General features: G+C 37.3%; 1 protein-coding gene across 10 annotated transcripts; it reads left to right on the forward strand.

Moving 5' to 3' along the window:
• Positions 1–1,288: 1,288 nt before the first annotated feature.
• LOC121967349 lies at positions 1,289–22,139 on the forward strand. Of its 10 annotated transcripts, none has more exons than XR_006107727.1 (4): positions 1,289–5,169; positions 5,268–5,338; positions 5,415–5,465; positions 5,989–8,693. XR_006107727.1 is itself a non-coding variant. In XM_042517507.1 (3 exons), exons 1-3 carry the CDS (start codon positions 4,775–4,777, stop codon positions 5,441–5,443), a joined length of 522 nt encoding a protein of 173 aa, XP_042373441.1. In that variant the 5' UTR covers positions 1,289–4,774; the 3' UTR covers positions 5,444–5,458. The 10 variants fall into 10 exon arrangements, 1 of the variants encoding a protein (XP_042373441.1); XR_006107724.1 differs by having other exon boundaries at positions 5,268–5,329; XR_006107726.1 differs by lacking the exon at positions 5,989–8,693 and adding an exon at positions 22,082–22,139 and having other exon boundaries at positions 1,289–5,329.
• Positions 22,140–22,515: the final 376 nt, after the last annotated feature.

Raw genomic sequence — 22,515 nt, forward strand, 5'->3', positions numbered from 1 at the left:
CATACTCGAATTAACTCCCCAAACCCACTCTTGTTTCGAATTTTCCCCACGGGCCTGAATCCATGGGAAAAATTGTCACCCTTAAATGTGATAACATAAATTGAAATCAATTAATTTTCAAAAGCTGACAAAGGGTTGTTCAAAGAAAACGCATTTACCATGCAAACCCACGTGATTATTTCGTGAGGAGTATAATGGAAATCTACTAAGTATTTTTGAAACTACAAAACTTAGATATGCGAAATGGATAATATTGAAATGTGCCTATGCGATTCTATAGCACACGGTTATTCATGAGTTTAAGAGATGAATACAAAAACTATTCTATAAAATACAAGAGAACCCTTTATATATGCGAGCCAATGTTGATACAGTTTAATATGAAATTTATTTTAGCAAATATTTGACAAGATATTTTAATGAGACAAAGAGATAAATTAAATATTTTCTTAGTTCAAGGGATGAATGAGAACACAAATTGGACTCTTGTTTTTTTTTGTGTAGCGTAAGCTTTTAATCTACTTATTGGTGGATAAAATTGAAGACAAGGACATGAGAGGTGAATAACAACTCCACTCTTCTCTAGCCATTTCCCTCCATATCTTTTTTTTCTTTTGTTTTCTTTCAAAAGTTTACTTTGATTATATTCCTTTGTCGTTGTCGTCGTCTGTCTTCATCTTCTTCTTCTAGCGGCGTGTGCAATGCACAAAAGAAACTCCAACTCACCTTCCTTCCACACCTATAAATCCACCCAAACACTCTCTCAAGAACACGCACAACAACTTCTCCCCTCTAATCTCTCTTGCTCAATCCCCCTCCTTCACCATGTCGACCTGCGACAACTGTGACTGCACCGATAAGTCCCAGTGTGTGTAAGTACTTCTATATAATACTATTTTTATTATATCATTATCGATCTCTAAAAATATATATATATTCTATTTTATCATTATTAATCAAGTTTTCTTTGTTACGCTGATTTATAGGAAAAAGAGGAACAACTACACAATTGATATCATCGAGACTGAGAAGAGGTATTACACTAAACTTTAAATTCTAAACTCTAAAGTAAACCCTGAAAATATAAGTGACCCTTTCTGATTGGTTTCATGGGGTTTGATGGCGCAGCTACTTGGACGAGGTTGTGCACGGTGGTGTGGTAGCTGCTGAGGCTGAGCACGGCGGGCAGTGCAAGTGCGGCACGGCCTGCGCTTGTGTTGACTGCCAGTGCGGCAAATGATCAAACACCTTCAGGGCTGCTGCTTGTGCTTGAAATAAATAATTAGAGTTGAGGTTTATGAACTTCAGCAGTGTGTTACTTGTGTGCTAATTAAGGTGTGATTATGATTATGATTATGATTATGATTATGATCTGCATAATCTACCTCTGTATTAGCTAAACCCTGTTATCCATCTGAAATATATAGTTTGTTTTTATATATAATGATTAGCTCTGCTCCTTCAAAAGTGATATTTAATTAATTAAGATCTTACGATTTAATTAGAGTATTTTGAAATTATATTTGTCATATTAAATTTATGACTTTTAACATATAATATTAATATAAATATTTTAGACAATATTACCTACATGAAGCATGAATAAAAATTATTAATATTAGATAGTTGAAGTTAGTTTGGATTGTGATTTATTTAATGAATTCATTAAAAATTATAAGAATATGATGAGATTGATCTAAAATAATCCTGGAAGGTTTAAGATTTTAATTTATAAATTATCCATGATTATAATTCAGAAAAGTTTCTCTTGATATACATGAATTATGTTTGTATGGCACACACAGTTATATTACACAGTTATATTCGTTTTACTCTCTCTCCGCTTCTGCTTTTATTCAAAACAGCAGCATGGGAATTTTTTCCAAATTCTAAATTTCCCTCGGCGCTCTCTCTCACTCTCGCCTCTTCATCGTCGGCTTCCATCGCAGCTGACTGAAGCTCCCCAAACTGTGCGTTGAACACAAAGGCGACGCTGGTGTAAAAGCCTCCCTTTCTCCATTCTCGATCGTAAGTCTTTCCCATCCACTGTCTGTTATTCAGTTGTGTATAATTTTTTTTTGCACCATATACATATATCCTATCAAGCACAAGCCCTAGCTGCTATGCTACCAATTTTTTGCTTATATAATTTGCAGGTAACTTGCCAAACATCATTTCTATCTGCATTTTATAACCAATGGTAAATCATTTCATTGTAAGTTGTAATTCCCGACCGTGATCCTAAAGTAATATTAGAAGGAAGAAAGGATTTATGCTACAACGTGCAAGGTCGATGCCTGCTACAAATGGCTGCAGTCACTTGGACAGTTAGCTGCTATAAGTTGTAGCAGCTACATCGATAGGTAACTGCTACACTTTGTAGCAGCTAACTGTCCATGTAGCTGCTACAACGTGTAGCAGCCATTTGGTAAGTTATTTTTGTAGCAGTTATATTTTCTAGCATATATTGCCCCTAAAAATATTTTTATTATGTATATCAACTTAGTAAAAAATTATTTAAAATTATTTTTGCTACTACAACCCCTTTGCTTTGCTGCTATACGTTGTAGCAGCTACTTTGACAATTAACTGCTACACCTTGTAGCAGCTAACTTGGAATGTTAGCTACTACAACGTTGTAGCAGCTACTTCCATAGTGATAGCTGCTACAACATTATAGCAATTACGTTCCAGAGTGGAAGTAGCTAAATCGACGGTTAGGTACTACATTATTGTAGCAGCTACTTGGAATGATAGCTGTTACAACTTTATAGCAACTATCACTGTGGAATTAGCTGCTACACCTTATAGCAACTAACTTGGAATGTTAGCTGCTACGACGTAGTAGCAACTAATTCCACAGTGGAAGTAGCCGCTACACCATTGTAGCAGCTAACTTGGAATGCTAGCTGCTACAATGTTATAGCAGCTGTTTCTTCGTTTATGCTCAACAAGATGTGACTCTACATTTTTCAAGCAATAATAAATCAAATCAATCTTAGTTTTTTATTTAGATCAATTTAATGAACTTCTACACATTGTATTAGTTAATGTATAAATAGTTAGAAGCTGCTACACGTTATAGCAGGTGTAAAAGACCCCCTTTGTCCATTCACGATCGTAAGCCTTTCCCCTCCACTATCTGTTATTCAGCTGTGTACAAATTTTTTTTTCACCATATATATATCCTACCAAGCACAAGCCCTAGCTGCTATGCTACCAGTAATTTGCTTATATAATTTGCAGATAACTTGCCAAACATCATTTCCATCTGTATTTCATAACCAATGGTAAATCATTTCATTGTAAGTTGTAATTCCCGACCGTGATCCTAAAGGAATATTAGAAGGAAGGAAGGATCTATGTTATAACATGCAAGGCCGGCGCCTGCTACAAATGCCTGCAGCCACTTGGACAATTACTGCTACAAGTTGTAGCAGCTACTTCGACAGGTAACTGCTACACCTTGTAGCAGCTAACTGTCTTTGTAGCTGCTACAAGGTGTAGCAGTCACTTGGTAAGTTATTTTTGTAGCAGCTACATTATTTTCTAGCAGATATTACCCCTAAAAATATTTTTTATATATATATCATCTTGGTAAAAATTATTTAAAATTATTTTTGTTGCTGCAGTGCCTTTGCTTCGCTGTTACATGTTGTAACAGCTACTTCGATAATTAACTGCTACACCTTGTAGCAGCTAACTTGGAATGTTAGTTGCTACAACTTTGTAGCAACTACTTCCACAGTGATAGCTACTACAACATTATAGCAATTACGTTCCAGAGTAGAAGTAGTTAAATCGACAGTTATCTACTACAATATTGTAGCAGCTACTTGGAATGATAGCTACTACAACGTTGTAGCAGGCATCACTGTGGAAGTAGCTGCTACACCTTGTAGCAGCTAACTTGGAATTTAGCTGCTACAACATTGTTGCTGCTACAACATAAAGTAGCTACTATAGAATAATTGCTTCACGTTGTAGCAGCTAATCGGCAGCAGCTGCTACAACATGTAGCAACTTATCGGTAGTAGCTGCTAAAGGGGACAAATAAATGATGGATTACAACGTGTAGCAGCTTATCGACAATAATTACTACACGTTATAGTAGCTAGTCAGTTGTTGCTGCTACAACTTGTAGCAGCTACTGTTGCACATTGTAGCAGCTAGTCAGCAGTTGCTTCAACACCGTTTATATATTACTCCCCCCCCCCCCCGTAATTGTTAAATCGTGAAAGTGATAGACTAATTATCCTTTTGTCCACCCTTCCACGACCATGACCACAGTTAACCCATACTAAGTTCAAGAGTACCCACCGTCGCTTCGTCCATCAACCTCACTACGATGTCTAGTTTTCACCTTTGAGTATGCGTCCCTATCGTAAGTTATTTTAATTGGACTCTTCACCTAGGAATTAGAGTTTAGACTTTTAGGGTTTATATGATTTTGAATCTCCTCCTAGAATAGCGTAGTTACCTCTACGAGCATTTAAATATTTCCTCTATATTATATTTTCTACTAATGTATCTCCATGTACGATTGAAATTTTTAAATTTATTTTGAGCAAAATATGTCATTCTCTAGCAATGGAAAAAACCTGTGATGCTAATCAGCTAACTATACATTCCCCAAATCGTTGAAGATTGAAAACCACGAATTGGGATGGAATTTGCATCATTGGAGGAGGCATATTCGTTCTATAATCAATATGCGCACATGAAGTCAGATTTAGTGCAAGATTAGGCAACAGCAAGAAAAATTAGAGGACAAATGAAGTTGGATGGAAATAATTTGTATGCTTTAAAGAAGGATATATACATGATAAATGAAAAAAAAGAAACACAAGTTGACAGTATAAAGGAAAGAGAACAATATGCATCTTTGACTGATAAGGAGAAAAACTTCTTGTATGAACAATTAAATTGTATATACAGTAAAATTCAAGAGATGAACATTAGCAGAAAATGTGACAATCAAAGTCAAAGGAAGAAAGTCATCGATGGGGCCCCCTCTATTGTTGATCCTTCTTTAGTAAGGGCAAAGGGCTATGGGAAAAGATTAAAATCTTCAAAAGAGACGTCTACCTCAAAGTCTAAGCTATGTCGTGGATGCGATCACCGAGGTGTCTCACACGACAAGTGCAACTGTCCATTATTGCAACAAGGGTATGCGTCCATTAATTATGCATTTGTAGTATAATTTTATTCCTAAATCAATGATTTTTATCCATTAATAGTAAATTTGATGATGAGTCGATTGCCAGATCAACTGCTACAGAGAAAGATAATACCAACAATGACGAATCATATGAAGAAGATTTGACATGTATAGCTGGTATTTTAAAAGTTTTATTTAGCTATATTACTGAATCCTGATAAATTTTGACTTATAATTATCTATGTTGTTGTAGGTTCTAACAACTTTTCCTTTGAGTTATGAGCCTAGATTGACCAAACTCTCGGTAAGCGGTTATTACTTATTACGTTGTTATTCCATTAATAATCTGAGATGTATTACATAAAGCCTAACTTTTTATTATAACAAATTCATTTTTCCATTGAACTTGCTTTCATCATCATCCCTCTTTCTACCATTAATTAATTGATGGGTCTGAGGATCTCCATAAATTAAATAATTTCAAATTATATAAGTGATCATTGAATTATTAATAGAGATTAAGGCTTGTTAGCTGCATCGGCAGTAGCTGCTACACTTTGTAGTAGATCACGTCTCTGAAGTAGCTGCTACAATTTATAGCAGCTAATCCGCACTAACTGCTACAGAGTGTAGCAGCTAATCTTCAGAAGCTGCTACACTTTGTAGTAGTTACTCTTGAGAAGTTGCTAAAATTTATTTTCTCTCTAATCCACACTAACTGCTATAGAGTGTAACAACTACTCTTGAGAAGCTGCTATGGTTGTAGCAGATCACTTTATTACTAGATCTTGATAAATGTTGGCTTATAATTATCTTTGTTGTTTCAGGTTCTAACAACATGACCTTTGAGTTATAAAACTAGGTTTACCAAACTCTCGGCGAGCAGTTAATAGAATGACCGGATGAATTTGACAAACTTGTTGGTTATTACAGATCGCTTTGACAAACTTCTGTGATATTGTTGATAATAGACAAAAAGTGGCATTTTGTATGTAGAGTGGCGTATATATATATTCCCTTGGCTATAATGAGAGAAAGTATTAAAATAGAGAAATAATAAACATTTTCGTTCCTTTTATATTTTTAAGGCTTCCTCTTTTGATCTTTTACACAAGGCAAGATTTATTCAAACCGTCACCTCTTTCCTAAAATAACTAGGATTGGTAGAATTTCTCATTCTACTCCTATTTGTACACTATTATTCTATTAATAATCCGAGATATCTTACATAATGCCTCCCTCTGTGTTGTAGCAGTTACGGATAGATAGCTGCTACAACATTAAGTCATATGTTGTAGCAGTTACCGACCTGTAATTACTACAACATCAACTTAATTATAATTAAATTTCATCGACCCTCCCGTTGCATTTAAAGTGTTATTTGGAAATCATGTTTCAGTTGCTACAAGAGTGTAGCAGCTACCACACACTAGCTACTACAACGTGGAACTCATGTTCATTGTTTATGAGTTTGATCATGACTCATGAGTCCACTTTAATTTACTGCATCATGATATCACAACATACCTAAGAAATAAAATAGGAATAATACATTTATTATCAATACGGCAGAGATTACATCGCAAGTGTAATATTATCAATCAAATATTACATCTCCTTTACATTGTAAGTGTAATATTGAACACAGTGATCACAGTGTTCTGAATCCCCATGACTGCTCACATTGTTCACATATTATTTTCCTTCTTCCTCACGTCCTTTGGTCGTGCTTGGGAAGTTCGCCGAGGCGAGAATCCTATGGTTACTCCATGAGGATTCCTCAGTGCATTCCCGAGGCTCTTTGTCATGAACACAGGATTTTGGGAAAACTTCAACTACTCTATGAGTAGCCTAACCTCATCCACGTGCATCATCGGGGCTAGACAATTGTGTTCACATTAAAGATATTTGTTTACAAATATAGAAGCTTACACTAAACCGTGAAAGGCAACATAACCGCTTTGTCATTCCCTCTTTGAGAGCAAGATACACTTGAATATGTACACAAGATGTCATGAAAGAAATGATGAAGGTGGTGTCAGGAAAATAACATCAATCCATTAATAAGCTACTCATTTACCTTTGGATGTGATCAAAGGAGCCTGCCTGCCTCTGTTATATAGGAAAGCAGAGGAGCTTACTATTCAATCTGGGAATAGTTGTATTCACGTGTCAACAACTAGGCTTTTGACAAAATAGGATTTTGAATTCTTCATGAGTCATAATTTATGACAGATATGACTAGTCATAGCTGTCATAAAGATGACAGCTATGAGTGATCACTCTATGGACCTCACGGATCAATAGACTAGATGTGGTAGGTCGCCATTAATTAATTGGTGTGGCTACATAAATTTATTAATTTTAAATTATATAAGAGACCATTGAATTATTAATAGATATTAGAGATTGTTAGTTGCATCACCAGTAGCTGCTACACCTTGTAGTAGCTCACGTCTCTGGAGTAGCTGCTGCAATGTATAGCAGCTAATCCACAGTAACTACTACACGTTGTAGCAGCTCATGTCTCTGGAGTAGCTGCTACAATGTATAGCAACTAATCTGTAGTAACTGCTACACAGTGTAGCGGCTACTCTTGAGAAGTTACTACATTTTGTAGCAGCTTCTGATGACTATCTGCTACAACGTGCTGCAGTAGCTCATGTGCGCAAATAGTATGATCTTATACGCATGTTTTAGCACACATTCACTTGACTTATGCACATATATTCTTCACATGATCACATCTTTTATCTTATATTCATCATATATATTGTTTTGTTCGGATATCTGCCCTTTGTTTGGTTTTATGTTGACAGGAAAGATTTTCAAAGCTTGAACGGAGAATATTGATGCACTGGAACCAACCAGACAACACGGTCGTGCAACCCTGCACGGCCGTGTGGCCAAACAGAAGAGGAAAAGCACATGACCGTGCAACCCTGCACGGTCATGCGACCAAAATAGTGACCAGTCAGCACACGGTCGTGCAACCCTGCACAGCCGTGCCACCCCAGGCAGAGAAGGAGATTTGCACGGCCGTGCACCCCTGCACTACCGTGCCCCGGGAGACAGAGCCCAGGGGCTACACGGTCGTGCGACCCTGCACGGCCGTGCAGCCACGCACAGAACCGGAGAAGGGCACGACTATGACACCCTTACACGGCTGTGCTGTCGCGGCCAAACCCTAAGGCTATATAAGGGTTTTAACCCTTTTTGCCAGAGAGGGAGGCAAGCCGTCAGGGAGAAAAAGATCTTGGAGCAATTCTACGCCATTTTGGACCGTCGTTCAGCGAACTTCCACCACCACATCGACTCCAGAAGCTGAGAGTTGGATCCGAAGGCCACTCTTCGACATCCGATAAACATATTCCTTCTTACTTGCTGAGAATTATATGTTTGTCTATACTATGTTTTCATACATCTCTCTAGCATTCATGGAGTAGATCCCTTGTTCTGGGATTAGGGAGTAGTCATGGTACGGATTGATGTAAAACTCGTATTATGTTTATACTTGTTGGATGAACTTTCATGCTTTGTTTCAATTGTTAATTGCTTACTTTTGATTGTGAAGAACTTGTCAGCCTCGTAGAGGATTACCTCTAAATCGTATACCCGAGGGGCCCTAGTGACAGGGGTAACCCATTCACGGACATCTAGGATAGCTCCTTGAGAGGAAGGCAGATTCTCCCCAAGGGAGAGAGAGACCAGGCTTAGCTTTACTCACCATTTTTAATTTATCAGTTAGAGTTATGTCCTCAAGATTTGCCGAGGTACCCTAGTGACAGGGGTAAACCGTGACAGGACTTCTTAGGGCATTACCCTATTCTGGCGCTTGAGAACACCCGCTTAGCTTCCGGTACTAGCAGGAATAAAGACAGCGAGAGTAAGACAAACCGAGACACATCAATACTACCACGATGAAACCGACCCCCTAGAACTCCTCATCACCAAGCAAATATTTCGACCTTGCGACTCTCGACTCTCTCCCTTGACCTTTCTTTTCCCTTAGCCTGATCAAGACCATTGGTAGTCTAGTTAACCATAAGTGAGTGATTGCTAGTGCTTATAGTCAGTCCATGTGGGATCGATATTTTTATTATTGACGACGAATTCGTGCACTTGCGGAAGCGTAACAGTAGTTGCTACAACATGTAGCAGCTTCTAATATACATTAACTGATAAAACGTGTAGAAGCTTATTTAATTGATTTAAATAAAAAATAAATATTGATATGATCTATTATTGATTGAAAATGCAGAGTAACATCTTGTTGAACGTAACCGAAGAAAGAGTTGGAGACTATAGTTGGGTTTGATATACATGAATGGAATAATATTAATATTCTAAACAAAGATAATAACATAAGATAAACAAGAAGATCTTAAGACAAAAAGTTAATACAAACATTAATGCTATAATCATTTGATTTATAGCACTCTCTAATGCTACATTAACTTGGGATAGTTATCGTCACACTTGTATAAAATCAGTTTGATTCTTGTATAAAATCAGTTTGATTCTTTTTCTCTAGTAGAAGGGTAGCATCGCTAAGGAGATGTTAGGCTAAACTTCACAAAGAATGATGTTTCACTCAGTCATTTGATTGATAGCATCCTCTAATGCTACATTAACTTGGGATAGTTGTTATCGCAGCTGTACAAGTTCAGTATGATTCTTTTTATCTCAGAAAAAGACAGCTTCCAACTCCTTCCTCACCTGGTTCCGTTGTTCTGTGAGAATACTAATATAGCCACAAACAACATGATGTTCCATGGCTAAACTGAGATACTTGTTAGGATTGTTTTAGAAAATTCATAAATTCAAGGAAAAAAGATATATATATAATAGAAGAAGAATGGATAATACAAATCGAGAAGAAGACAAGTTTATTGATAAAGATGGTCTTTCAAAGCCAGAGGATGTAGAGCTTGAATCCTCTTCGATAGGGAGTTCTTTAACACCACCCAGAGTGAGTTTCATCTTCCTGCTAAAGCAAGACATGTTCCTTGAACAACTATAATAAAACCACTGTATAAGAGAATGAAGGGCTAGGTAGCATGAAAGAGGGAGTTAGGTTGATAGATGATTTAGAGGAAAATGAGTTCTAACAACATTAACTCTTGATCAAGACAAGTCAAACGAAAGCGTCTTTCCAATACCTTAAAAATGGGTCATCAAATTACTCACTACAATTCATAAAAACCTATGAAAAGATAAGGCAAATAGTAAAGACAAGGATAATCAATCGTTGGGCCTTGAGTCCTTCCATGCACATAATGTATACTCTGCAGCAATAACTGCTACAACGTGTAGCAGTTAACTTTCCAAGTTGTCCTCCTAACAAAGTCAGATTTTCCCTACAATCACGGGCTATGGTTTATAACAGGTATGAGTGGTCATTCTCTTGAAGTGACGGATCAATGAACTGGAATAGGTAGGTCTCTATTAAAATATTAATTAATGTGTCGTCATATAATAATCGGTCTCAGCTAGCCGCTATAACCTATAGCAACGCATGTAGGTTATCTGCAATAACGTGGGGTAGCTATTTAAGGGAAGCTGCTACATTATGTAGTAGCTACTGTTGGATAGCTGCTACAAGGTGTTGCAACTACCTTATTGATAGCTGATACATGTTGTAGCAGTTACAACTTGAATTATAAAATATTAAAATGTATCCAACTTGCAAAGAATAATACTGGATATAAAAAATTAAAACCCATACAATTTTGTATTCAAAAAATTAAAATGTATTTATAACTAATTTGTTCAAAAGCTAATACATCGTAGAAGATTTAAAGTCAGAAAACCTATAAACACTACAACTTCAAATGTCATATCTATTCTTCATCACAAATTTGTAGAGAGAACTATTGTTCTATCTCTTCCAATGCATCTTTGAGCATCCACTGTAATTTTTCAGTCCTCGTTAGTAAGTCTTTTCAAGTGTACACATTGTAGCAGCTAGTCTTGAGAAGCTGTTAAACATTGTATGGGTTTATATATAACTCATTCGATGGTAAGTCTTTTCAAGTTAGCTGCTTAGATGCTACTAAATAGTTCATATACATTTATATTTGTATGGGTTTTAATTTTTTATATCCAATATTATAGCTCGTATAATTAGAATATTAATAATTATTCCCTTTAGTTTAGATCTTCTTATCAGTTTTTTATCTAGATCAAATCAAGTAGCTTCTACACATTATATTAGTTATTATCTAAAATCTAAATAGCTAGAAATTGTTGTTGATGCAGCTAACAAACCCTAATCTCTATTAATAAATCAATGGTCACTTATATAATTTGAAATTAGTGAATTTATAGAGACACAACAATTTATTAATGGCAAATTCAAAATCTGGTCCATTGATCCGTGGCGCCCATAAAATGACCACTCATAGTTGTCATAAACCTTATGACTAGTCATACCTGTCACAAATCATGACCCATAAATACTGGTAAAATCATGCTTTGTCAGAAGGTCATTGTGGGCTCGTGAATACAACTATTGCCACATTAAATAGTATAGCGCCTCTGTTTTCCTATATGAGAGGGAGACTCCTTTCATGACATTTAAAGGTGAACGAGTAGCTTATTAATGGATTGGCGCCATTTTTCTGACACCATCTTCGTCATTTCTTTCATGGCATCCACTGTAAATCTTGAATTGTATCTTGTTCTCAAATCAGGAATGACAAAGCAGTCATGTTGCCTTCCACGGTCTAGTGTAAGCTTCCATATTCGTAAAGGAATATCTTTAATACAAACACCAGCTTCTAGCTCCGATCAACGTGTGTTGATGAGGTTAGGCTGCTCGTGGAGTGGTCTAAGTTTTCTCAAAACCCTTTGTGTGTGACAAAGAGCCTCCTCAGGAATGCCCTGAGGAATGAGTGGATTAGGGAGAGGATGCTCGCCTCGACGAACTTCTCCCAGCCACGACCAAAGGGCCTGAGGGAGATGGAAAATAACAGATGTTGTTTGGTGTTCAGAACACTATCTACATTGAACAAGGATGATCGTTCAAGCAGAACACTGGTGTATAACTCCCCTAAAATGATTAACTTGTGTAGATGCTTCTATCCAGGTGTCATAAACACCCGGCTACTGACCAATAAAGATAAATATGTTTTGCTCTGTATTAAATATATCACTTAGAATCATGTATAAACAATACATATTATGAATAGAGAGAATGACAACTATGTTGTCGAAGGCAACTTTCCAAGTAGCTGCTACAACGTGTAGCTGTTAACTTTCCAATTAACTGTTATACGTTGTAGTAGCTAACTGTCAAAGTAGCTGCTACAACGTGTAGTAGTCAGTTACTCTATATTGTAGTATAAATCTTAATAATATCTTAGAATTAGAGATAATAACGTATTAAAATGATTTTAAATAAATTTTTACCAAATTATATATATAACGAAAATAGATGCTACAATGATATAGTAGACTAACCGTCGAAGTAGCTACTACATAATTGTAGCTGCTACACCTTCGAAGTTGTTGCTATAATTTTGTAGCAACTAGTCGTCAATGTAGCTGCAACACCGTTGTAGCTGTTAAGTAGCTGCTACAATGTTGTAGCAGCTACCTGTCGAAGTAACTGCTACACCGTTCTAGCAGTTAACATTCCAATTAGCTGCTACAATGATGTAGTAGCTAGCCATCCAAGTTGCTGCTACACCATTATAGCAGTTACCTGTCAAAGTAGCTGCAACAACATTGCAGCAGCTAGCCATCGAAGTAGCTGCTACAAGGTGTAGCAGTTATCTATCGAAGGAGCTGCTATACCATTGTAGCAGTTAGCCGTCGGCCTTTGTCCGACCGATCGTATATTAGGATCTTTGTATGATGCTAAGTATTCCTAGGTTCTCCCGGCCTTTGACAGATCAAGCGCATTCAAGAGGCCTTATATTCGATTAGCCTCTGTTCGGTTGATTTATATTAGGAGTCTGCTAAGGTTTAAGTATCTCGAGTTCGAACGACCTCCTAATCAATCGAGCCTCCTTGAACCGATCGAGCGTATTTAGGAAGCCTTATGTTTGATAGGCCTCTGTCCAGCCGATCGTAGATTAGGAGTCTGCTAAGGTTTAACTATCTCGAGCTCGGACGACCTCCTAACCGGTCGAGCTTCCCTGAATCGATTGAGTGCATTCAGGAAGCCTTATGTTCAATCGGCCTCTGTTTGGCCGATCGTATATTAAGACTTAAGAGTCTGCTAAGGTTTAAGTATCTCGAGCCTAGACGACCTCCTAACCAGTCGAGCCTCCCTGAATTTTTCCTTAGTCTTAAACTACCATTGCGTTCTTAGATTTGTTCGAGCTTGTGGTCGGTCGACCTTATCTGAGCGTCCTACTCTGGGACCATGTGGGCTAGACTCAGGAACTTTATTATTGGGTGAATCCCCGTCTCATGTGAGGATTATTCCTCTAATTTAACTTTGACCCAGACTTTAAACCGCCACATCACCTTGACTTTGACTATCATGTCATCCTCCCCATCCGTTTCATAAATATTGATCGTTCCTGAAACTTCATATCGACTACAGTCATTCCGTGACCCCCATCCTGTGTCCCATGACCTAATTAAAAAGGGGGATTTTACTTTGGTTCATTCTCACTACACTGATCTTACCTTTTCTTTCTCCATCTTCTCCTAGGTATATTGTTGAGAGCTATGAATTCAGATTTTCCTCCTTTGGCTCAACTATTATCCGAGAAAGAGAAATCCCTAGCAGAGGTGATGCAAGCTCTAGATCTTCATCACTCACAACAGCAAGAAATTGAGGTGCGTCTATCTACTGCTTATTCCCAAATTCGAGTCGAGGTCGCCTTAAGGGAAAAAACCTATTTGGACTTAGAGCAAGGGATCGTTAAAATGGATGACCTGGGATTGAAGCATACTTCCGCGATCGATCACCATCCTGACAAAGAAGACCCAAGCAAATGGTCAACTAATATTGTAACAGTGGCAAGATTTGGAGCAGCAAGCAGATAAATTGAGGTCCTTATAAGCTGAATTAAATCGAGCCAACTCAGAGATAGCCTCCCTTTCACAAACCTGCGATGGTAAGTCTCATAAACATAGGAGAATGGAGAAAGCATCTCATCTTTGTCCAGGCTGTTATTCAGCCACACGCCCCTATCTGGGGTGGGAGGAACAATCTGACACCTCCATGAGGCACCAAAACAACTGTTAAAGCGGCCATCAATCTGATGGAAAACAAGAAATTCTAGGGCTTATACATTATGTTGGTGTGGTTTGCACTAACGGTCTAACTCGAGTTTTGATGAATGACAAGTAAGTTAAGTTTGGCATTGTTGTGATCTAACCAATTGATTAAGTGTACAGGAAATCCAGCTAAGTCGACGGGCGGACCAGATAGCTAGTACGAAATCCAACTAGGTCGACGGGCCGATCAGATAGCTGGTATGAAATCCAGCTAGGTCGACGGGCCGACCAGATAGCTGGTACGAAATCCAACTAGGTCGATGGACTGATCGGATAGCTGGCACGAAATCCAGCAAGGTCGACGGGACGACCGGATAGCTGTCATAAAGTCCAGACAAGTCGACGAGCTGACCGCATGTTTGGCAAACTGGTAAGTTAAGGTAAGTCACTGGAAGAGAGTGATCAAGTAAGGACACGTCCCGGTTGAAAGGACAGTAGGCGTCGGTCCAGTTTAGGTCCATTTGGGATCCCTAAGCTGAGACATTGACTAGTTCCTGGTCCTAGATGGACAGGAACTAATTACTACTCTGTATTAAACTGTCCTAATACTTATTTTGCAGGGTATTTTTTAGACTAACATTATTTTGCAGGGCAAAAACAAGAAAATTGCCTTCGGATGAACAGTGTCCAAAGGTGTCTTCAAGCAGTGAAGGCGCCTTCATACTATTCATAAAAGACATCTTTCATGCCTATGGAAGGCTTCTTCCACAAGATAAAATTTTGGAGTCACAGCGGATAAGTACCGAGCTATTCGGGATCAAACTTGCCTCATTGGAGGCGCCTTCCATGCTCTATTTAAGGTTGCTCGTCCAAAGCTTCTTCAACAACTGAAATACGAGCTACCGCGCATCCGATTGAACTTCCGACTGCCCCAAGCTTCTACTACGACTCTGCTGCAAAGCTGTAGCGCCCGACAACTGGTCCGAGGACTTTTGATCGCGGCCAGCAGACCGACATCGACACGAGCACTCCCACTTCGATCTCCAAAGTGTCGGTAAATTTTTTTTTGTGTAATTAAATACTACAAAAGGACAAGTGTAGGATGTTGCACTTGCTCAAACTTTCGTTGTACTTTAATTCCTTCTCCAGAGATACCAGAAGATGTTTATAGTGAATTACCCATCGATAGGTCCGTGGGACTTGAGTCTTGGAGTAGGAGTCGTCGAAGTCTCCGAACCAAGTAAACCGCTTGTGTTCCTCTCATGTCTGCTTTTCGTGTTTTTCTTTTCCGCTGCGTTCATACTCTGATTTTAAAATGACGAAAAGAGAATTTTTGAAAACTACGTGATTCCCCCCCCCCCCCCCCCCCCCCACCCTCTCACGTGCGACTCGATCCAACAAGTGGTTTCAGAGCAAGTTTTGCTCTGATTTGGTGCAACCACCAATCAAGAAGGGGAAATTGTATTTTTTTTTTTGTTCTATCTGAATTGGTAAAACTTTACCTATTCAGATAATTATTTTCATCCGGTTTTAATTTGAGATTGATGCAACACCTCTCAAATTTTGCTACACTTTTTTATATCTCAAACACCGCTAATCCAAAACCAAGTCTTGGTACCCCTTTTAGTTTTTCTTTCTACAGTTGTAAAATGGCACAACTTGAAGGGTACAGCACCAATCGTCCTCCCATATTCAAAAAGTGACGACTTCCCTTACTGGAAGAAGCGGATGGAGGTATACCTGAAGACCGACTTCGACCAGTGGTTCAACATCACCAGAGGCTACAAAGCTCCCATCGACAACGCCAGAATTCTAATGGGCCTGGAACATTGGAATCCGGAAATGAAGAAAAAGGCACAGATCGACTTCAAAGCTCTCAACACAATTTAGTGCGGGCTAATGAAAGAAGAGCTGAACCGCATCGGCCCACATGAACGTAAAGAAACTTTGGGACAAGCTCATAGAACTGCATGAGGGAACCAACGACGCTAAGGTAACAAACAGAGATTTATTTTTAAATAAATTGCTTAATGTCAAAATGCAGGAGGGTGAGACTGCTAGTCAACTGCACGCAAGGATAAAGGACATCCTCAACGAACTCCACACAATCAGCCACCAATTAGAGAACCGGGACCTGATAAGGTAGGCCTTAAACGCATTTCCTCAAAATGCACTATGGGCTTCCATCGTGGATGCCTATAAGATTTCGAGGAACTTGTCAAATTTAAAACTAGATGAATTATTCTATGAACTAGAACTGCACGAACAGACTAACGCCAAATCTGATAAAGGTCTTGCTCTTATTGCAGGGTCATCAAAAGATAATTCTAAATCCAAACTGGAACCTGAAGTTGAGTCTGACCCCAACTCAGATGATGAAAAACACCTGGTGAACTTGGTAAGAAAAATGTTCACCAGGAGAAAAAAGAATTTCAGCAAAAGGACCTGCAGAAGATCAACTCCACCTCCAACTCCAACAACAAGAATGTGACCTGCTTCGGATGCAACAAGAAGGGGTACTACAAGACCGACTACCCGAATATGAAAAAGAAGAAGGCTCTTAAAGCAATGTGGGATGAATCATCTCGAGAAGATTCAGACAGCAAAGAAATGAAGCATTCCAACTACCTCACACTGATGGCGTACGAACCAGAATCAGAAAGTGAATCGGAAGACGGGTCCGAGCCCAAGTCGAGCCACGAGTTCGTACTCATTTCCGAAGGTTCTGATGAGGGATACTTTAGTTTAAATAAAAAAATTCTTTAAAATCATTGCATGCTTAAATAGGAAATTAACTACTTATGAAAATCAAATAAACGAACTAACAAAAGATAATGATAAACTTAATGAACAATTAAAATTGAACTCAACAACTAAATCAATTCAAACTGAAATCCCAACTCAAATTGCAAAACTTGAGGAGGATAATTTCATATTGAAAAATGAAATAGTTAAACTAAAGGACTTACTTGAAAAATTTACAACAAGATCCAAGTACCTTGACATGATACTTGGATCACAAAGAGTTGTGTACAACAAGTCTGGACTCAGATATAAGCCCAGCTCAACCAACAAATCCTTTATATCTTTAGTTAACCAAAATAAAAATTAAAGTAAAGCTTGGGTTCTGAAAGAATGTCTAACCATGCAAGTAGGACTCAATCAATATTACATACCTAAAGATAAAATTTATGATCAATATACTCTCCCTTAAACTCTAAAGTCAAATCTTCAAAAATAAATACAAAACAAGAGAAAAATCTTAAGTTATTTAAACCTAACTTAAATAAATATAATATAAACAAAAATTATAATCGAGTATACTGTGATTATAAAAGTAATCGACATAAATCCAAAACTTAAACTCAAAATGTTCAATAATTCAGGGGAAAGGCTCCAAATTAGTTAGCACTTCCAAAACAATAACTTACCCGACAGGGTAATTAGGACTAGCTAAAATAAGGACAACGGTTTAACTTGACAAAAGTACTGGTAAAATTTTGGATGATAGTAGGTTAGGGAAACTATGTTTATGCATGTTTAGGAAGATATGACTTCGACCTACTGCATTTGGCTTAGTGGAACTAACTGAAGCTACCTCTTATGGATCCTAACTAGTTAGACCAAGATTTTGTACTAAGTTCAATGGATAGGACTATTTGAAAAACCTCGAATGCATAGTTACTCTAATGATGTCCAGGTGACTCACCATAGCCCAAAAGTTTATCCAAAAAATAATTATTTATTGAACCCAAAGCTAAACGTGAATCTAACACAAAGTTAAACCCAACTCTAAAATTGAACTTAATTCATCTCACAAAATTATAGGATTCCCTAATTGAAAATATAACTCGGGTGAGATGACTAAGGAACTTAAAATTGAAAATCAAAATGATAATTTATCAATTAAAATTAAAATTAAAATTAAAATTAAAATTAAATTAAACTCGAAATTTAAAATTAAAATTTAAAAAAATATTATTGAGATTAAAAATTAAAAATTAAAATTAAAACTAAAACTTTAAATTAAAAATTAAAATTAAAAGGAAGCTCAAATTTAAATTGATATTAACTCCTACCTATTGTAGGAAACTAAGTGGATATTGGACAATGGTTACTCTATACACATGACAGGGGATCACACCAAGTTCAATTAATTAACATACAAAAGCTTAGGAATAGTTACCTTTGGAAACAACGGCAAACTCAAGGTAATTGGGGTAGGTAATATTAAACATAAAACTGATTTTATTGTTAAGAAAGTATTACTTATTGAAAATCTCAAATACAGTCTTCTTAGCATTAGTCAATTGTGTGATTTTGGATATAAGGTTAGGTTCCTATCCTCTGAATGTCTAATTAAGCACTTAGATAACCCTTCTATAAGTCTAAAAGGGTTTAGAAAAGACAATATCTATGAAATTAACCTAACCACTTCCTCACTTAAGTGTTATTTAACACAAAAGGAAGAACTTGGTTATGGCATAGAAGAATATCACACGCAAACTTTAGAAATCTAAGTAAATTAAATGGATTAGTTAGAGGCTTACCAAAATTACCTAACTTAGACTCAACAATTTGTAATGTATGTCAACAAGGAAAACAAACAAAGTCTACTCACAAATCAACTAATCAACTTCAAACAAATTCAATACTAGAACTATTACACTTAGACCTATTTGACTCCCATGGGATCAAATCAATAAATGAAAGTCTATATTACCTAGTAATAATAGATGATTACTCTAGATTTACCTGAGTAAAATTCTTAAAAAATAAGGATGAAACATTTGAAATCTTTAGTAATTTTTGCAAATAAATTGAAAATGAAAAAGGCCAAAAAAAATAAAAGAATCAGAAGTGACAGCGGAGGTGAATTTAGAAATCACAACTTTAATCAATTCTGCCTTGAAAATGGTTATCATCAAGAATATTCATGCCCTAAAACACCCCAACAAAATGGAATAGTAGAAAGAAAAAATAGAACTCTACTTGAAGCCTCTAGGACAATACTAAATGAGTATAATATGCCAAAATACTTTTGGGCAGAAGCTGTTAGCACAGTTTGCTATGTACAAAATAGGACCACTATAAACAAAACTCATAATAAAACTTCATTTGAACTCTATTATAATAAACAACCCAATATTAAATACTTTAAAGTATTTGGATGCCCGATCTATATACTAAATACAAGAGAATACTTAGAAAAATTTACCTTAAAATTAGAAAATGGAATCATTTTAGGCTACTCGATAAATAGTAGAAGTTATAGAGTATATAACAAAGCTACACTAAGAATTGAAAAAGCCTCAAATGTAAAATTTGAAGAATTCAACCAAAACCTAGAACAAACCCAGAATCAAACAATCAAACTTATTTAAGGTACCACTAGTCAAGGGGGAGCCAGTGAAAATCTAAGTCACGAAGAAGAAGATCAACTTCAACTTAATGAACCTACTAGAGCCATAAGAGTAAACCCAAATCATCCAATTGACCAAATAATTGGTGACCCAGACCTAAGAGTTCAGACTAGGTCTTCCTTTAAAAATTTAAGTCAAATATCCTTGATCTCAAAAATTGAACCCAAAATGATAGAAGAATCCTTACTTGACCCAGACTAGATCATAGCCATGCAGGAAGAACAAACCTAATTTGAAAGAAATGAATTCTGGGACTTAGTACCACCACTTAACAATAAAAGGGTAATAGAAATAAAATGGGCTTTCAGAAATAAACTAAGTGAAAATGGGGAAATTATTATAAATAAGGCTAGGCTAGTGGCTAAAGGGTTTAGTCAATTTGAGAGACTTGACTATGATGAAACCTATGCCCCAGTAACTAGACTTGAATCTATTAGAATGCTACTTAGTTATGCAACCCATAAAGGATTTAAAATTTATCAAATAGATGTTAAATCTGCCTTTTTAAATGGGCTAGTAAAAGAAGAAGTGTATGTAGGTCAACCACCTGGATTTGAGAATCTAGATTATCCTACCTATGTCTTTAAGCTTAAAAAGGCCTTGTATGGTCTTAAATAAGCACCTAGAGCCTGGTATGAACGGTTGACCTCCTACCTAATTTCCAAAGGGTTCAGTCAAGGATAAATTGACCCAACCTTATTTATAAAGTCAATCAAACAAGATATATTTATAGCCCAAGTATATGTAGATGACATAATCTTTAGTTCAACTAATTCAAAATTCTTAGAAGAATTCATAACCTTAATGGAACAAAAATTTGAAATGAGCTTAGTAGGTAATGTAACGCCCAAAAATTCTCAAAACTATTTTATAAATATTCTATGATTTTTCTGGAATTTTAGGATATTTTTACAGAATTTTTAGAGTAGCGGAGGTAGCAAAAACAAATAGAAAACGAAAACGGCCTAAGCGGGGAATTGAACCCGAGACCTATGGTTTACGGATAATGTTAGTAACCAGTTGAACCCAACAGGGCCGTGCTGAAAGGAAAGGGAGGCAATTAAATTTATATTAGAGTTGGGCGAATTAATCCTTTAATATAAATAGGGAGGAATTAAGTGAAGAGTTATTTTTTTTGGATCGTAACTTTTCTCTCCTCAAACCCTCACCGCCGACTCCCCCTTCTCCTCTCCTTCTCTCGACGCCAACCACAAGCAAGGTTAGGGTTCCGTCCAAGGGCACTTTCCGGCGACGACTTCGACACGAGGACGCTCCCCTACGCGAGAAGAACGCTTAGACGCGAGAAGATCGTCGAAAGGATCGCCTCCTCCGGAAATCTAGCGATTAGAATCGTAAGAAAATCCAAACAAGAGGTAAGAAACCCCTCACCTGTAGTATAAGTAGCTTTTCGTACGATTGAATGTTTTTAAATTAGCTATATGTAGACTTTTCGACGCATAGGGTGTATTTAACCCTCCTTTTCAGGTTTAGGGATCTAGTTGAGCACCTCTAGATGGGCCAGACACGTTTTCTCCTTTCAGTTGGAGATTCTAGACGTTGTCGGGTGCTTAGAGGTGGTCTCCCTAATAGAGAGGAGAGGAGCACACCAAGTGTTCGATAAAATGCTTAGCTCAGTAAAATGCTGCAGTAGACATTTCTAATAGCTCAGTAAATGCAATAGAAGCATTTAAATAGTTTAGTTAGTCTTGCTACAGCTTATATGGGGCTACGGTCCAATGGGTGGGCACCCACAGTCGCCTCTAGGTTCAGATAACCTAGTAAAAGCAAGATAAATTAATTAGCTATGATTCAGTATTTTATTTTCAGTAGGGGCACTGTACAGGATTAGATATCCATTGGGCTGGGCTCCCATAGTCGGTCCCTAGGTTTAGATAACCTAGTAAACCCTACTAAATGCGGGACTTGCAAACCCGGGTCTAGCTAGGGATGCGCGCACAGTAAGTACAGTTGTCGGGCCCAAACAGCAGCATGATTACTATTTTCATTTATTATGATAATAGCTTTCAAACTCGTAATCTAGTTATGTGAATATAGTGTTAGCCCAGTTTTAGTTTCAGTTTCAGTTTAGTTCTCCTAGTTGATACCATGAAATAGCTCCATGCTTAGATTTTATTATGCATGTCATGTTTCAATATTTATGCCATGTAACTTCAGTATGCCATGTTTTAACAAATTCAGTGCATGTTTTTAAATAGCATTCTTTAAAAACATGTTTGCATCGTTGCATGTTTTAGTGAGGTAGTTGGTTTCTTACTAAGCTTAAAGCTTACAGATACTATTTTCCCTTATACTGCAGATGAAGGTAAAGGGAAGATGGACTAGCAGAGGAAGCTGGAGGTCAATGCAGAGATGGTGTGTGTGGCAGGAACCTGGAACGAAGATCCTTAGGGAGTTTAGCAAATTAAGAACTTAGTTTCTTTTCTTAAGATACATTTATGCATTTCTAGTGGCTTAAATGCTATAAATTAATAAACCTCGCACTATATCATGTTAGAATGCTAGTTGATAGATATTAGAACGTTTTTCATGCATTATATAATTGTTGTGTGAGATTTTGGCACGAACAAGTCTGAATCCGGGGCTCGATTCGAAATCGAAACCGATCGATCTGAATCGATCGGAGTGGTGTGCATCGGATCGGTCACCGACCGATCGTAATGCAGAGTTAGCGAGCGAAGCTCACCGATCGGTCACCGACCGATCGGTGAGTTAATCGATCGGCCGTCGATC

This window comes from Zingiber officinale, chromosome 3B (genome assembly GCF_018446385.1).
Source record: "Zingiber officinale cultivar Zhangliang chromosome 3B, Zo_v1.1, whole genome shotgun sequence".
Classification (NCBI taxonomy): domain Eukaryota; kingdom Viridiplantae; phylum Streptophyta; class Magnoliopsida; order Zingiberales; family Zingiberaceae; genus Zingiber; species Zingiber officinale.

Excerpts from the sequence above, each read along its gene's own strand:
- LOC121967349 (XM_042517507.1), top strand. The coding sequence starts at position 4,775 with ATGAAGTTGGATGGAAATAATTTGTATGCTTTAAAGAAGGATATATAC. Across the intron at positions 5,170-5,240 it reads TGTCCATTATTGCAACAAGG|TAAATTTGATGATGAGTCGA; the intron begins GTATGCGTCCAT and ends ATCCATTAATAG. Across the intron at positions 5,339-5,414 it reads AGATTTGACATGTATAGCTG|GTTCTAACAACTTTTCCTTT; the intron begins GTATTTTAAAAG and ends ATGTTGTTGTAG.